Below are 18564 nucleotides of genomic sequence, written 5' to 3'. Positions count from 1 at the left end.
AATGCCAGCCTGGGCAATATACTGAGACCACATTTCAAAAAGAGAAGAAGGACAAGGACAAGGAGAGGGAAAAGGGGAGGAAGAAGAAGAAATAAGAGTAAGAAGGGAGCCATACTGAACATCTACTATACACCTAACATTGGGGAGACTTCCAAAAGGTAACAAGCCTGTTTGCATTCCATTTCTAATCTTGTTCCAGGATTAATTACAGTTATTAAGCTATGAATGTATAGTAAAAAGCTTGATATACTCAAGAGCCAATCTGTAACAAGAGTTACAGGATGTAAAAGGAAGGAGACTGATATGTCTGAGGTATTTGGAGGTGAAGGAGAGGGGAGGAAACTGAGCATAGCCTGATACCATGGTAACACTGCTGCTCACACCACGGTAGAAAATTTTGGTGTTTTCTCTGTTGCCCAGCAGGTTGCATGCGGGGGGGAAAAAGTATAAGCAGGCTTTGGAGTAAGACACAGCTGCAGACCCTATAAAGAGGGACCAGTTACTGCTTTCTGCCTTTATTGATATGATCTACTCGACAAACATTAATTGAGCACCTACAATGTCCTAGATATTATGCTAGGGCCTATTGGATATAGAGAGTTATGGCAGACCTTAAGATTTCAAGGTGCTTTTAAAGATGGGTTTATTGTCGGAGTCTAGAAGGTGCAGGGATGAGCGGAGGAGAGTTTGTAAGCAGTGAACACCTAGTGGAAGATGGCCTTATTTGTAGAAGAGACGTCCTTTAAGCTAAGTCTTGACAGATGAAAGACTTCAACAGGCAGAAACTGGAAAAAGATGTGAGAAAACACGTTGATCCCAGAGGGGTTCTCAAAGCTCAGTGACATCAGTGCCAGTACCTACTGGGAGGAAACTTCGTTTTTGCTTTGGAGTCTTTAAAGAAGAACTGTAACCCTCGCGAATAAAACGGCCACAGTGACAGCTGCGGGCAACTGCGGCAGCCGCAGAACGGCAATTACTCTGAAATTGACTGGAGTGACGATTTATTTGGACGACGATTGGTGAAACATTGTAAACTCTCAGATAGCTGCCGTTCCCAGACTTCGAGTTCTATCCTTGTCAAGTCGCTAGCATGTTTTCTTCGCCGGGGGTAAAGTGCGCAGCCAGCAGGCCCAATTAGCGTCAAAGGGAAGGAGGGGGGTGAGTCTCCTCTGCGGCTATACTTTGGCTCCGCCCGAGTTCTGCCAGGCTCAAACTTTGCCACACCAAACATGGCTTCCTGGCGTTTCCACTCCTCGCTTAGCTCGCTCTCACCTTTTGGCCGCACTCAATATGGCCCCAACACTGGGTTGCATTCCTGTGGAACCGTCTCGGGATAGTTCTCGCGAGGTTTGCTTGGGCCGGGACTGCTCCCGCCCTGCCCCGCGACGCCGCCACCGCCACCGCCGCCGGCGCCGCTCCTCCTCCGTGTCAGTTGTTGGGCTGTAATGGCGACTGGGCCGCCGCTGCCGAAGTGACTCCCGGGCGGGGGAGCGGGGCCAGACCAGCGCCAGACAGAACTGCAGAGAGCCGCAGCTCAGGGGGTGGCTTGCTGTGGGGGAGGGGAGGCAGCCCTTCCGCCTCTCCTTCCTTTCCTGCGGACCGGCGGATCCCGGGAGCCGGTGCGAGGCGGGCGCCCGGTGCGTCCCCGGAGCGGGGAGGCCAGGCCAGGCAGCCCTGGGGCCGGTCGGGGCGGCGTCACTGCACCCTCCGCCAGGCCCCGCGGGATGCACCGTGGGAGCCGAGGGCGGAGGCGACACTCTCAGGTGAGCTGGAGAGGACCTGGCTGGGACCACGGACGCTGGCTCAGCCTTAGCTGCCTCTGTCCGCGGTCCCGGGTCCCCGGTGCTGGCCAGAGAAGCGGGGCGGGGCCCCCTGGCCCTGTCTGGCGTGCCCCGGGCGGAACCTTCTTGGGTCCTCAGGCTTTTCCGGGAGGGTCTTTTGGAGAACTGGATTTCAGGTCCCACCTGTGCCTCCCGAAGACAGATTTCCTGGCTTACCTGCCGGCGTCTCCCCCAGCCCCCTCTCGCCCCTCTCTGGTCTGCATAGTCCTAAGTACCTCTCACCTCTGGCCTGCGGAGAAGTGTTCCTTCTTCGTTTGGAGATTAAGCATATTTTGGGAAATTCCGGGGGACTGACTCCGGTGGTGGGGATGACTAGTTTCTGTTCCTTCTCGGTGGGGGTAACATTCTCAAATACAGTACAGGGAAAACTTTGATCTCCAATTCAGCAGTTGCTGAATGTAGCCTACTGGTTAATTCACAAGTGATTTGGGGCGTGGATTTAAAAAGCTTTAAACTTTGGAAGTTATCAGTATCTCCCCCCACGCACACCCCTGTTTAAAAGCAGCCCAATATATTAAGTGATATTTAGCTAATATGAATATGGATTGGAATTTGCCTGGATTTTAGTTGCACATAGATGTAAATTTTAATGTTAAAATAATAAATCTTTCGTTTTGGGAAAAAAGATGGTCAGGAATTGTGATCATTATCCATGTACTCTGCTTATTTTTGACGTCGATCCTTGTTTTGAATTTGGAGAAGTCGTTAATGTTGCCATGTTAACCATTTCTCCTGGGCCTGTGTTTTAAGGGTTTTAAAGGAGAGTCTATCTTAGGCAGACCTAGAAACACCCTGAGAAGTTTTGTAGAAGCAGTGATAAAAATACTGTAAGATGACCTCTATTTAAAACACTTATTAATTTAAAATATTTTTAAACGAGGCAATGTTGCTAATAACTTGGGATTGTGACTTTGGGCGATTAGTTGTTAGGCTTACACCAGAAGTCACTTCAAATCCATGAGCATGTAATAATTACTTTTGATATGCTAAACTGACAAATTTTAGTTAGTGAAATACAGTGAACCTGAATATTGAATTGTCATCACATTAAATTTAAGATACTTTAATAAGAAAATAAATGTCAAGCTAGAATACATTGTATATATGGATAAATACATGTATCTCCTCTTTTCGTGGTCAATAGATCTTTGTAGTGATGGTGAGTTATACATATAAACAATTTTACACATCTGTGAAAGAATTTCTCTGATTTTTCTGAGATATATGTTCGTGTGTAGTGTTATGTAAGACGATTAATACTTGGATAACCAGCCTTCTGTGGGGTAATCAGTGTATGAATTATGAAGTTTGTGATTTTTTTCTTTAGCTTCTGATTGATGTTTTTTGTCCATTTTATAACACTTCTATATCATGGACAGAAGAAAGGAGATGAAGTTCATACATAACTATTTTGCATTTGTTAAATTGCTGTGAACTATATTGGGAGCAAAAAAGCTGCTGTCTGAATTTGTGTGTGTGTGTGTGTGTGCGCGCACGCGCGCCTTCACATACATTAATTTATTTAGTGTTCTTGGCACTCTTGTGAGAGAGGTATGACAAACTTATTTTGCAGTTGTGGAAACCAATACACAAGAATATTTATTTTTGTGAATGCTGCTGTTATTTCTGCAGATAATCTAAAATCAGTTTTATTTAAAATTAATATACATACTTCTGGTATTTGGTATTTCAAAATATTTTAAAAGATTCTGCTTTGTTCTTTTTTACATGCCATTTGCTCCTTATGTCAGTTCTTTGAAAATATTAGTATTTTCATAGATTTTTGTTTATTATTAACGAGTCATGGATTATTGTAATGGATCATTTTACTTCTCTATATACTTTTTGCTTAAGCAAGATTCTTAAAAACTGTAGTGAAATCAGATACTGTGGTGCATTCCTGTAATCCAAGTGACTCAGGAGGCTGAGGCAGGAGGATTGCAAGTTCAAGACCAGTCTCTGCCACTTAGGGAGATCCTGTCTCAGAATAAACAAAAAGGGCTGGGATGTAGGTCAGAGGTAAAGTGCCCCTAGTTTCAACCCCCAGTACCATTTATATTTATTTATATTCCTTATTATATAAAATAAATATTAATTTACTATGCTCAGTAGTGGCATAACTGAAAAGTAATTAGTAATTTTATTATAGAGACAATTGATGACTTAAGTTAACTTTACAGTTGTGACTGCTGCATTTTGCATTGTGGGGCAAGTTGTGAAATAGTTTTTTCCTTGTTGACTTTCCCCCTGTCAAGCAGTTTTTAATGTCATGAATAGTTAAAAAAGAATCAAAAGATTCTGTACTGATATTTGCATGGTACTGATATTTTTTGATCATTGTTATAAGTGTAATTTTATGTTTACGTTTGGATATTTGAGTTTTTTTTTACGGTTTTTAATATATATTTCCTTTTTGATTTTTTTTTAATTTGTAAACAAATGGGATACATGTTGTTTCTCTGTACATGGAGTAAAGTCATACCATTTGTGTAATCATAAATTTACATAGGGTAATGTTGTTTGATTCATTCTGTTATTTTTTCCCTCACCCCACCCCCTTTTCCCTCTATACAGTCCTTTCTTCCTCCATTCTTGCCCCCCTCCCTAACCCTAAACCTAAACCTAACCCTAACCCCTCCCACTCCCCATTATGTGTTATTTGGGGTTATTATTTACCTTTTTTTATCTGATGTGTAAGTTACATGATGGCAGAAATCTTTGATTTATTATTATGCACTTAATGCCTAGCATGTTGTAAGATAGCCAATAAGTATTAATTGAATTAATTGACTACAGAGTAGTCCTAGGATAATATTTTAAAAACAAAACAAAAATCTAGTTCTTAGTCCCTAGGCACATTTCCGATCTTAGGAATATACTCCAGAGGTATGTTGAAATTGCTAGGTAGCAGGGGAATGACAGTCTAGGATTAAGAAGCCACTGAGAATAAGCCTCAGGTGGATCCTGAAAACTTTATTGACTATTTTAATGATTTGCCTAGCTGCTCTGGCAATTGTTGTTGTAATTTAAAGAAAATAGAAGGTTTAAGACCCTAACCTGTTATACTAGTACTATAATTATAGGCTTGTAATGACTTAAAGTCACTTCTTAATCACCACATTAGGAACTTTAAATCTTAAAGGCCACTTAGTCCAATTCCCACGTTTTATACCTAAGAAAACAGAGGATCATATAGGGGAAGTATCTCACACTTAGTTGTTTTCATAACAGGAAGAAGAATCCACTATACAACAGCTAAGTCTGTATTTGTTTATTGTAACAGATAATTATCTAATCAGAGAATAATCATGTTCAATTAATACAGAATAAGACTGTATTCATATTAATTAAAAATTCAAAATGGACCTTTTCATGAGTCAAAAATATATGTTAACTTAAAATGAATTTCAACCCTGTTCTTTGTCATTGGGATTAAGTTGGGACAATTGGAACAACTTTCTGGGAGGAAATTTGGCATTATTTATCAAAATTAAAAGTATAAATTCTCTGATAGAATCATTTCATTTTTAGTTTATCCTACATAAATTTTTAACACAAAAGCATAAGAATATAATAAGTGTTAATTTTAGTATTAATACACAATGTCAACATTTATAAATAACAAAAAATGTCCTAAATAACCATTGATAGAGGAACAGTTAAAATTATAGTATATTTATCCTGTGAGCCACTCTGCAGTTAACAGGTTTGGGGGTATCTAAATTTACTTCTTGAGAAACAGCTGACTGTGTCCTCTTGCATATGGACTATGCAGCAGACTTTCTGGATTCAATTCCTAATCCCCCTAGCTAATTGAACTAGCTGTGATATCATCTATAAATTAATAACAATTCTCATCTTACAGGGTTGTTTCGAGAACTAGATGAGTTATTATTTATACCCCAGGTCAGCATAGTATGCATCATGTTACATGTTTGCTATCACTATTATGTGCTGATGTGGAAGATTGTTCATGATATAATATTTTTTTCTTTTTAAAAATTTTTAAAATTCTAATTAGTTGTACATGACAGTAGATCATGATATAATGTTGAATGCAGGAAATACATTGCATTCACTGTGTAATATAATTTGATTTATAAAAAAAGTGTCCACAGGAAAAAAAAATGTGGTATTGTTTGCATAGAAAAAGTTCCCTAAGTATAGATGTTAAAACTGTTAGCTATTTATGCCTAGGGGACTAGATGGATGGCTTTCCTTTTTTTCCATTAGATACTTTAGTATTGTTTCATTTAAGTCCCACTTTTATAAATCATGAAATTTGTTCTAAAATATTGCTTCAATATTTTCTTATATGATGTTATAAATGTATTTTTTAAAAATATTTTTTAGTTGTCAATAGACATTTATTTATTTATTTATTTATTTATTTATTTATTTATTTATTTATATGTGGTGCTGAGAATCAAACCCAGTGCCTCATACATTAAGAGTGCTCTACTGGGCTGGGGATATAGCTCAGTTGGTAGAGTGCTTGCCCTGGGTTCAATCCCCAGTACTGCCAAAAAAAAAAAAAAAGAATGCTCTACCACTGAGCCACAACCCCAGCCACACAAATGTATTTTTTAATATAATATAATTTTCAGAGATTTACAGATTTCATCAACAAACTACACGATTCGATCCTATTGCAGAACTTTTGTAGATGGAATGTTGAAGTTAATCTATGAAAATCCCTAATAAATGTGTTTATTTTTCAACCTTTGTGACTTTCAGTCATATTTTTTAATTTACTAAGTGACTCCATAGGCTAGTTGAGTGTTTCTAAACTCAGTTCTCAAACTGTGCACTGATGTTGGTTGCTCTGAACACCACAGTGAGCTCACATGGACCCTGCAGGTTATCTGAAAACTTTGAAGGGAATGTAGCAACTAACAATTTGAGGTGGAACAGTTGAGATGATGCTACATTTCTTTTGATGACAGTGTGTCTTCAAAAAACCAGGTTTAGGTGATTGCTGCGATCAAAAAGTACTGTGGCTGGGTGTGGCACATACCTGTAATCCCAGATTGGGAGGCTATAGCAAGAGGATAAAGAATTCCAGGTCAGCCTGGGCAACTTTGGAGTCTGCCTCCAAATTAAGAAAATAGAAAGGGTTGGGGATGTGGCTTGATGGTTGTGTTCCTGGGTTCGATCCTCAGTACCAGCACATGAGTAAATAGCAAGTACTGTGAAAAATCAATGTGAAATAGTAAATGAAGGTGGCAGTGGCCAAAATGATTCAAGGTTTGAGAAGCTGTAAAATTTCTATTAGGTACACAGATCCCATTAATAATCAATTGTGCTTATTTAGTTATAAAATAGAAATATTTCTTTTAATTTATGTATTTCTGACTGTTACTGTTAGGATGTAAATAATTATTAGATTACATGGATCTAACCACTAAGTAATTGGAACTGTAAAGGTATTTTTTTGACTGAGGAGCACTATGAAAAATTACTGAGGATTATTATTAAGGGTTCTGTGAAATGAGGCAGTTTGGGAACTACTCAAACTCTTTTGACCAGAACACCCACAATAAGAAATATTTTTCCCAATATATCCTCAAGAACATAATATATGTAAAAACAAAGTAAAGACTTCTCTAAAAAAATACCTTAGTGGGGCGCCAGTGATGTGGGCCTGTAGTTCCAGTTACCTGGAGACTGAGGCAGGGGAATTGCTTGAACCCAGGAGTTTGAGCCCATCCTGGGAAATGTGGCAAGACCCTGTCTCAAAAAACAAACAGAAAAATGCCCTTACTTTCAATATATCCTAACATTTTCAATTCAGTTTAGTTGCATTAAAAAATTCTAGTTCAGCTGGGCACAGTGGCTTCATATCTGTAATCTCAATAGCTTGGGAAGCTGAGGCAGGAGGCTTACAAATTCAAAGTCAGCCTCAGCAATTTATCAAGGCCCTATACAGCTTAGCCAGACCCTGTCTCTAAATAAAAAATAAAGGACTGGGATGTGGTTCAATGGTTATGAACCCCTGGGTTACCAAAAAGAAGAGGAAGAAGAAAAAAAAATGCTGGTTCAGGGTCAGGGTATCATGTTCAGTGGTAAGAACATTTGCTTAGTATGCGTTAGGTAAACTATGGGTTCAGTCCCCAGGAAACTTTTCCCTCACCCCGCCAAAAACTAGTTTCAACTCACCAGATTATATTGTACTTTTTTTTTTTTTTTTTGCCTATTACTGAATCACAGGTATACATTTAAAAAAATATGAGACTCAATAACCCTTAACTTCAGTTTTACTATGCTTTGTTTTCTATACATGAAGTGAGAATCTATACAATAGATGCATCTCTGATACTTTGTGTAGCGCTGGTTTTTTTTTTTTTTTGGTATCAGGGATTGAAGCCAAGGGTGCTTAACTACTGGGCCACATTCTCAGCCCTTTTTGTTTTTTATTTTGAATCAGGGTCTCGCTAAATTGCTGAGACTGATTTTGAACTTGTGATCCTCCTGCCTCAGCCTCCGGAGCTGTTGGGAGTAGCTGCCATTTTTGTATGATGAGTTATTTTAAGTGTTACAGAAATTATGTAAAGGAGACCTTTTATAAACAGAAGGATGATTTTGCAAATGGAAGGTTCAGGTTTATATTTGATTAGTTTGAATAGGTAATTTTGTTTTTCTGTGTTGGGGATTGACTACAAGGCCTTGCACACTCTAGGCACTGAGCTGTATGCTCCCCCTCCCCTACTCCTATTCTCCCTGAGGGGGGCCTCCCCCCATTGTGAATTAGCATCTGCATATCATGGGCTCATTTTTTGTGTTTGTGTGTGCCTGTTTGCATTAAAGAATGGAATTCTGAGACTTAACCAATGGGACAACCATTCAGCAAAGAGATCTGTATGTTGTAAACTGTGCATGCACTATACAAACAGGAGGCAACTGTACTTATCAAGGAGTTGGTAAAACCTTCCTTCTTAGTTTTTGTGTGTTTCATTAAGCAGCTAAGTTATTGAATGTGGAAGGAAATTTTCAGAAATTATTACTTTTCCCTTGTTTTATTTTCCCCCTCAAAAATAAAAAAGGGATGATAAATGCGTTTTATATTTATTTATTTATTTTTGGGTACTGGGGATTGAATTCAGGGACACTTAAACACTGAGCCACATCCCTAGCCCTGTTTTGTATTTTATTTAGAGATAGGGTCTCACTGAGTTGCTTAGGACCTCACTAAGTTGCTGAGGCTGACTTTGAACTGTGATCCTCCTGTCTCAGCCTCCTGAGCTGCTGGGATTACAGGTGTGTGCCATCAATCTGGTGATAAATACATTCTAAAAATTAAAAAAACACACTGAAAAATCTGCTTTCTATCCTGAGCTTTCATTCTTTCTCCTTGGAGTTGAACTAGTGTTAACAATTTCCTGTGTATCAACTTTCATGGGGAAAATTTTATACTTTAAGTTAAAGAATCCTGTTTGCAACCTATAAGACACATTTTTGAGGGTATGTTCCTTGAATTTAGGATAATTAGATAGTGAGCAAAGTGTAGGTTCATTGGGGCTTTTTTTTTTTTTTTTTTTAGCTTTTTAGTTTTTCCTGGCTCCATTCACTTCCTTTAGCTCTCCTTAAATAAAAGACTGAGTATCTTTAGTCAGACTGTAGGCTAGCTCTTTGTTTCATGTCAGTGTGGGGCATTGCTTTTTAGTTATCTTCGTTCTGCTGCCTATTCTGCTATAGGCCAAACTGGTACCAAATGTTATGTATCGCTTATGCATTTCCTGGATTGTAGTCTGTCATCCTTGTTTTTGTAAAAGTTGTTAAGTTTATATTTTATATGTAAAAATATATGATACTAAAGTCTCTGGTCATTTGTCCATTATATTATGTTATGGGCGTGTTGGTTATTCTGGGAATTTACCAGAACAATATAATAGTTGTGATTTAGAGGTGGAATATTTTCCACTTTCTTGTTTGCCTGGTCCCTACTAAATTTACCATTTGCCCATTTTATATTGAGAATATGTAGTAGTTCTATAATGTTGTCTTTTAAAAACCTTTTAGACAGAAATTTGGTTGTATAAGATCTGAAATAGATAAGGAAAGGTATGGAAAATGTTTTCTTTAAGAGCCAGAGCAAAGTCATTCTTTTATCTTTTACCTGTAGTGTTTGGCACATAGTAGGTGCCCAAAAAACACTGAGCAGATTGAGACTGCATGACTGAATGAAGCACTGTCAATGTGAGGGGAAAATTTGCTTATCAGAAGATACTTGAAAATTTGCTATTTAAAAATGTCATCTGGGCTGGGGTTGTGGCTCAGTGGTAGAGTGCTTGCCTAGCGTGCGTGAGGCACTGGGTTTGATTCTCAGCACCACATACAAATAAATTTCAAAAATAAAATAAAGGTCCATCAACAACAACAAAAAAAATGTCATCTGGTATCCTATTTGAATATATACTACAGGTATGGATCAGTGTTTTTCAAAATTTTGATGTCAGTACCAACTCATATATTCATTAGTTACTGAAGACTTAACAGCTTTTGTTTATGTGGAATGTATCTATTTTCTGTATTTGAAAACTTAAGTGTACTTATTTGTTTAATAACATGTTAACAATACAATTTTTAAATGAAAAATAACTGTTTTCTAAAACAAAAACATTTAGTGAAAATAGCATTGTTTGACGTATTTTAAAACTTATTATTTTACAAAATTTGTTCTAATTAGTTATACATGGCAGTAGAAGGCATTTTGACACATTACACACAGATGGAGCAAAACTTCTCATTCCTCTGACTGTACATGGTGCAGAGTCACACTGGTAGTGTAATCACACATGTATATAGGGTAATAATGTCCATCTCATTTCATCATCCTTCCCACCCTCAAGCCCCCTCCCCTCCCTGCTGCCTAATCCAAAGTTCCTCCGTTCTTCCCTACGGTCCCTCTGCCATTATGGATCAGCATCGGCTTATCAGAGTATTTCACATCTTTTTAATGTCTGACTTAATAGAAGACATCTGGATTCTCATATCTGCTTATGCATTCTGTCTGTTGTGATATCATATGTTATATACCTTTGAAAAACTCTATTATGCACTCTTAAGAGAATGAGATAAAAAAGACAATGTCTTACTATTATGGGAATAGTTTTGATTTGAATGATACCCCGTTTAAGGGTCTCAGAGAACCTTAAAGATCCTTGGACTGTACACTTGGAGAACTGGTGGTATAGATACAAATTCAGAGTAGAAAAGAGGACCTAGATGTTTCTGGCTTCTAGCAAAGTAAGATAGGGAATACCTCTTTTGATTATTTGGGGAATAATATGAGTTGGCTTTTGGAGATGTTGAATTTGATGTTTGAGATTTCTGAATAAGCAGTTGATGTGTAGTTAAGGATATCACAGATGGGATCTGGATTAGAGTTTTGGTAGTCATTGGCATGTAGATGGTATTTAAAGTTTTGGGGCAAAGGTGAATGTTACCCAGGGTGAGAGTATAGTGTTAAAAAACAAAGAGCCCAATGTCAAACCCTCCTGAACTTTATGATTTAAAAACTAGTTAGAGAAGGATGAGTTAGCAAAGGAGATTGAGAAATAGAACTAGGGACATATAAAAGTTGGAAACTGAGGGAAAAGAGTGTTTCAAGGAATCAGTTGAACAATTTGTCCCTGCAGGTCAAATTCTTCTCTGGAAGGAGAAATTTGAGTTTTTGGTGTCATAGATACTTACCCATCAACTCGCTATTATTTGGAAATTATTGGCCACTGGTATGCTCAAGATTTGCTGCCTATTTTGCCTGACTACCATGCACTGAGATGCAGTGAACTTTGTGTATCATTGGGCTTCTCTGTGGTTTCCAACATGCTCAGTTAACCATAATGATCTTTACTTGTGTTAAGTTTCACCTTGTGGTGTGTATACCCTCAAACAACAAATATAAAACAAACTGCAAGCCCATGAGAGGATTTCATCTCAATGTGTTGGACTCTATTTGTCTAAATTTGTGTGGTGTGATCAATTTGGAAATAATGCCAGCTGCATTAGAAGTGCTTTAAAAGTATCTGAAGAGAGACCAAGTGTGTTTGATTTTTTTGGAGAGGTTTGTGAAGGAAAAAAGTAATGGAAGTGGGTGCAGGGTTGAGGGACTTCTTTTGCTTTATTTTTAATTTTTTAATTTTTGGTAAGAAAACTCGATTAAATGTAAATGATGAAAGGATCTCAGAGAGGGGAGGAGATTGTAGGTATGTGTGAGAGAAGAATATAACTGAGGGTGAGTTTTCTTGAGAGAACCTGGGTGGGGAGATCTAGAAACTGGTGAAGTATTCTTATGGCTCCTATTCTTTAAAAGTTACTTGTTTCATTCTTTTCCCTTTTTCCTTATTTATGAACTCTAAGCCTGCATGATATGAAAGAAAGTTAAATGGTAAGTGTAATTCTTTTAAGATTTCTTGGTTGCTGTTAGTTTTGTGTGAACCTTTGTATTCTTATGAGGTAAATATTTTTGTGACCACTTGAAATGTAGATTCCTTGTTGACTTTAGATCATGTTTGCTATCAAAGTCAAAAAAATTTTTTTAAAAGTTACATGCTTATTTGACTTATTTATATCATTTAAAAAAATTTTTTTTAGTTGTAGATGGACATAATATCTTTATTCATTCGTTTTTATGTGGTGCTGAGTATCAAACCCAGGGCCTCACAGGTGTGAGGCAAACACTCTACCACTGAGCTGTAGTCCCAGCTTGTATTTATATAATTTTATTTATTTATTTATTTATTTTATGTTGATAGACCTTTATTTTATTCATTTATTTATATGTGGTGCTGAGAAGTGAACCCAATGTGTCACATGTGCTCGGCAAGCGCTCTACCACTGAGCCACAACTCAGCCCTATTTATATCACTTTAACTGGATGCTTTTTTATATGACTTAATAGTTGTAGTGAAATTGCATTTCCATTTGTTTTTGGTAAGTTAGCCATCTTTAGTTATTTTTTGGAAGTTGATTATCATTTTGAGCTTTCATTTATATTTTACATGATAGAAATAGAATGATATCAAATGTAGTATCACTTATTCATCATGATTTTTTACTTTAGTCTGAACAAAACACTATTGTTTATGTACGTTTGACTTTTATTTGAAACAGCTTGTTTCTGTACAGATGCCAGTTAAACTTATTGTAAAATGGACATTAGACTAAACTCGAGTCTCTTAAATGAATAGTAAAGGTATTCTTAAATTTAGAGAAATTTAAGCTCATAGTATAGTAAGGAGAATAAGTGCAGTAAAATCATTTAGATGCTGTATTGTTGATTTTTGAAAACTATGGCAAAGACATAAGAGAGGAGTGGGCAATTTTTGACCTTTAAAATAAATGTGAGACCTGGGAGTATGCTCAGTGGTATATGCTTAGCATTGCCAAGTCCTGGTCTCCATCCCTAGCACTCCTCTCCCATCCTCAAGCCACAAATGTGATCATGTCAGAGGCCCTAAATTATGTTGTTTTCTTCCTTCTCCAGCTTTACCTCTTGCCAGTTTTCTTCTGACTTTTTGATTATTATTATTATTATTTTTTAATACAAAATCATGTTCTTTCTTGCCTTGGGACCTTTTTATATATTGTTCCTACTTCCTGGAAAGGTTTTCCTTGCCTATCCTTAGCTAACTCCATTATCCATTCTCTAGGTCTGAAATATCACTCTTCTCTACTTCCAGATGAGATGAGTTCTTTTCATTATATGTTCCCACAGAACCTGTATTTTTCCCTATTTTCATCTCATTTGTAATATGTGTTCGATATAGTCTAGCCTTTAGATTCCTTGAGAGCAGGAACCCTGTTTTTTTCACAGCTTTATCTCCACTGTTTAGCACTGTTCATTTCTACTACATGTTTGGTGCCCAACAAATATTCGGGAAATAAATGATTGGCATGGGTCAGGTAGAGAAAACATGTTTTCATGACTGGAAGGAAGATAGTCTGATGCAGCATTGAGAGGACCTAGGGATTTGCTAGAATAGCTTACCTGCCCTGTTTAGGAGACAGCGGAGAATAAAAGCTTCATCTGTGGACATTTGTGAGGAAGTCTGTCCTTTGGGTTGAATTTGGTGACCTTTGAGGCACTTAGATAATAAAAGCATTCTCTCAAGAAATTAAAGTGCAGTGAAGTTAGTGGAGCAGAGGTTCTAAGGAGAACAGAATCTAGGTGGGACAGGAAGGTGATTTTGATGATGAGATTGTGAAAGAGGTGAGGGCATTATGTTACAGATGGTGGCTGAGTTTGAATATTATGAAAGGCATTATAGAAATGACTGTTAGAGGCTCTCAGAGGTAGGAGAGAGATCTGTTCTCTCACTTAGTAGTTGAATGACCTTGAACTAATTCCATTGTCTCCTTGATAATTTCTTTGTTCATAAAGTTGATATTAGAGTATTTGCCTGATTGATTGAGATGGAGATTAGAAATAATATAAGGAAAATAATACCGTCTTTGTCCCACATGATTATTAACTATTAATTATCCACACAGGCACCTCCCATAGTGTTAGAGGTCTATAATTTTGACTTCTGGTTTTAAGGGATTGTTGTTGTCAAATGTTCTGGAGCTTTGGAAGACAGGTGTTCTCAGATTTAGTTCCCTCCATTAATGGAGTCATCAGTGTTTTTGGAATCTTAGGCTTTAAAGAGTAGAATTGAAGATAATCAATCTCTAGAACTATAGGTCTCAAAACTGGCTATTAGAATCCCTGTTGACCTTTAAAAATGGGAGAATTTTTATGCATCTTCTCAGACCTGCTGATTTAGAATCTCTTAGAGGTAGAGTTTGGGTGTTTTTATTTTAATCTTTTATCTAGGTGATTGTCCTACAGGAGCTTGCTTATAGCTGGTGGAAGGCATTGTGTGGCTGCTGTGAAACTCATTTGCAGTGGGAATGCTTGGGAATGTGCATGTGGGATAGGCAAGCACTCTACCACTGAGCTGCACCCTCAGCCATTGTGCATTATCTTTAATACTAGTTCATAACATGTTCCCTAATTTTTTTTAAAGAAGCGTGCACATGGGCTGGGGTTGTAGCTCAGTGGTATAGCGCTTGCCTAGCATGTGTGAGGCACAGGGTTCAATCCTTAGCACCACATAAAAATAAATGTAAATAAAATAAAGGTATTATGCCCATTTACAACTAAGAAAATATTTTAAAAAAGAAGCATGCACACTGTTTTGATAAATGTGTGTTCATATTTTCAAAATTCAGTGTCATAAAGGTCTTTCTGAATTTCAAGGAAAATTTTATGTTGTAAGGTTTTTTTTGTAGTGCTAATGACTTTTTTAAATAAGAAGACGTGATTCAATAATAGCTAATTAAAAATGAGACTTTAATAGAGTTAATTATAAATGTATGGGACAAATTTGAATAGTAAATATAAAATAGGCTAATTATGTGCAAAATTCTGAATGTGTCATCTCTGTATATTTTTCTAGGGAGGGAAGTCATGGCCTTTATCATTAGTCCCAGAAACCCAATGATATAGAGAGGTAAACACAGACATAACAGAAGTACAACAATTTATTAACTCTTGGCATTATTTCTTCAGCTTCTGGGGTCCTATTGAGAAAGTTGTTGCCTGTGCCTGTATGTTGAAGTGTTGACCCTATGTTTTCTTCTAGAAGTTGCATAGTTTCTGATCTAATTCCTAGGTCTTTGATCAATTTTGAGTTGATTTTTGTGCAAAGTGAAAGATAAAGGTCTAGATTCTTCCACACATGGATTACCAGTTTTCCCAGCACTGTTTGTTAAAAAGTCTGTCTTTTCTCCAGTGTACATTTTTGGCGCTTTTGTCAAGGATCAGATGATTGTAGATGTGTAGCTTTGTCTTTGTGTCTTCTGTTCTGTGCTATTGGTCTATGTGTCTGTTTTTATGCCAGTACCATGAGGTTTTTGTTTTCTGTGGCTCTGTAGTATAATTTGAATTCAGGTATCACGATGTCTTAACCAAAGATTTTGAAAGATTTATTAAATAATTAAGGTGTTTATTAAATAATTAAGACTAGATGTTATAACTCTGAATTAAAATTATAGTTATATCCTAAACCAGGATATAATTCTTTCATGTCACCTGAAAATATTTTAAGTATAATATACATTGAGAAAACACATAAACGTACAGTTTGGTAAGGTTTCAAAAACTGAATACTCCCATGAAATGAGCACTCAAATAAATGAAGGATTGCATCTAATTGATCAGTATCCAAATAATTTCAGTTAAATTCAGTTGTTCCAATTCTATTCACTTTTCCAGTCACCCAAGGGTGATGATTATCCTCACTTCTAACACTATAGATTACTTTTGCCTGTTTTATACTTTCTATAATAAAATTGTATAGTATGTACTTTTGTGTTTTTTTTTTTTTTTAATAGATTTTTGCCTTCACTTTTGAGGCAAGTTGGCAAGTTTTTTTTTTTTTTTTAATCTTCATTTTTATGTGGTACTGAGGATTGAACTCAGTGCCTTGCAAGTGCTCTGCCATTGAGATACAGCCCCAGCCCCTGTACTTTTGTTTTTGATGTTCCTTAACAGGTTTATGATATTCAACTCTATTTTTGTATGTATCTATACATTATATTATTTCTAATCTCCATCTCAATCAATCAGGCAAGTACTCATCTTGGTCTGGGGTTTTAGCCCTTCAGAGGAACCATAGCTAGTGGGCTGGACTAGAGTTGGAATCAGGATGGGGTTATGTAATGTAGTGCCAGTTTTCCTTGTGTGTCTTCCTGTTGTCTACACATGTTCTAAATCTGCTACTTTTTATACTGTGCATCTCATTAGCATCTTAAATCTCTAATGGGGGTGTGTCTTACTATTTGGAGACTAGGGTCATTTCTTGGTCACAAAAGTCTCAAATAGCTCCCCAAAAGAGTAGTTCTTCCAGATGCCTCATGGTTATCTTGCAGGTTGTTTTTGTTTTTGTTTTTTCCTTTGCATCAGTCAATTGGCAAGCCATGGGCAAGGATACCTAGGCCCAAGGACAAGGGTTGAATTGCTCACAAGTTGCTTGTTCTGCATTCTAGTGGTTAGTGGGTATTTCTCTTGAGACTCACTATTCTCTCTAGATCCCTAAATTCCTCTCAGTAGAAATCTTACCTTTTAATTTCTACCACATTTGATGTTAGTTGAAGGTGAGTCATTAAGTCCAACCTGTTCTCAGTGGGAGAAAAATTAAGCTGCAATTCTTTTTTTTTTTTTTTTTCCCTCCAGTACCAGTGATAGAACCCAGGGCCTCAGGCATGCTAGGCAAACACTTTACCACTGAGCCTCATCTCTAGGCCTTTCATTTTATTTTGAGACAGGGTTTCACTGTTTTCCAGGCTGGCCTTGAATTTGCTGTCCTCCTGCCTCCGCCTCCTAAGTAGCTGGGTTTGCAGATGTGTACCACCATGCCCAGTTTAAGCTCTAGTTCTTGAAAGGAATGTCAAATAATTTTAATGTATTTTAAAACCACCACAGATGTCCAGTACTTAAGTAAAACAGGACACAGTAATTGAATTTACAGTAATTACAATAAGAAAAAGAAAATTAGAAAAATTAAAAGGGAATATGCAAAATATCTTAATGTTTGTGTTAGGATTTTGGAAATAGGATGAGTTTTTTTCCCTATGTTTACAAGCTTTCTATGTTGATATCATGTGACTTTTTTTTTTTTGGTTCAGGGGCTTGAACCAAAGGTCTTGTGTGTGGTAAGCACATGCTGTACCACTGAGCTATCGCCCTAGCCTTGTGACTTGTAACAGAATAATTCCTCTATATTCATAGGAAAATATGTCTTTTATCATCAAGCTAAGCATAAATATATCATGTTTTTTCTCTTTTATCTTTTCATGTACTAATATACACCTAATAATAAAATTTATCATAACCTTTTTTGTTGGGGAGGGTGTCTCACTATGTTACTAAACTCCTGGGCTATGCTCCTGACTTGTCATAACCAGGAGCTGGGACTACAGGTGCGAGTCTGCATCTGGCTTCTTAACTTTTTAGTGTGTGTGTGGTGCTGGGGCTCAGATCCGGGGTCTCATGTATAATAGGCAACTGCTGTACCACTGAACTCCACCCCCAGCCCCTTTTAATCATTTTTAAATAAGTTCATTAAAATTAAGTAAATTTATATCGTTGTACGGCCATCACTGCCATACATCTCCAACACTGTTCAGTTTTATAAAACCGAAACTTTATACTCATTAAATAGTAGCTCCTTATTCCCCTCTCCCTCCAGCCCCTGGGGAAAGTACTATTGTACTTTCTGTGCTTCTGACTAAGTACCTCATATAAGTAGAATCATAGTGTTCGCCTTTTTGCAACTACCTTATTGCACTTAGCATAGTGCCCTCCGTGTTCATCCATGTTGTAGCATAGGTTACCATTTCCTTCCTGTTAAGACTGAGTAATATTCCATTATGTATGTACAACATTTTGCTTATCTGCTTACCTGTTGGTGGACGCTTTGACTGTTTCCATGTTAACTATTTTAGGAATAATGCTACTGTGAACGTGAGCATACAAATACTCTTCAAGACTGTACTTTGGATTCTTTTGGGTATATCCCCAGCAGATATAGTTTAGATAATAGTTTATTTTTCTAAGGAAAAATAAAGTTATTGGGTTATGAGACACTTTTTTTTTTTTTTTTAAAGAAACTTAAGGAGGGTATGAATATAAGTTTTAGAGATGACAGAATTCTTTTCTGATTTGCATGGAGGGCAG

At 37.2% G+C, this 18564-nt stretch overlaps 2 protein-coding genes across 8 annotated transcripts in view; one reads left to right on the top strand and one right to left on the bottom strand.

Annotated features, from left to right (window-relative positions):
• Positions 1 to 443: 443 nt before the first annotated feature.
• On the bottom strand, positions 444 to 18318 carry LOC306641986 (uncharacterized protein; the record flags this gene model as incomplete). The annotated part of the gene is made up of 3 exons (XM_079107308.1): positions 444 to 785; positions 1273 to 1920; positions 18290 to 18318. 3 exons carry the CDS (start codon positions 18316 to 18318, stop codon positions 743 to 745), a joined length of 720 nt encoding a protein of 239 aa, XP_078963434.1. The 3' UTR covers positions 444 to 742.
• Positions 1429 to 18564, top strand: part of CEP350 (centrosomal protein 350) — a 140552-nt gene continuing 123416 nt past the window's right edge. For 4 of the 7 annotated variants that reach the window (XM_079105902.1, XM_079105904.1, XM_079105903.1 and 1 more), the window contains exon 1: positions 1429 to 1763. The gene's annotated coding sequence lies outside the window, so the exon portion shown is untranslated. Of the gene's footprint in view, positions 1764 to 12200; positions 12229 to 15010; positions 15338 to 18564 lie in introns of those variants that run through there. The other 3 variants (XM_079105899.1, XM_079105901.1, XM_079105900.1) reach the window with 3 other exon arrangements.

The sequence above is a fragment of the Sciurus vulgaris genome (assembly GCF_902686455.1).
Source record: "Sciurus vulgaris genome assembly, chromosome: 12".
In the NCBI taxonomy this organism is placed as follows: Eukaryota; Metazoa; Chordata; class Mammalia; order Rodentia; family Sciuridae; genus Sciurus; species Sciurus vulgaris.
The sequence above is the reverse complement of the archived record's forward strand: the minus strand, read 5'-3'. Positions and strand labels throughout refer to the sequence as shown.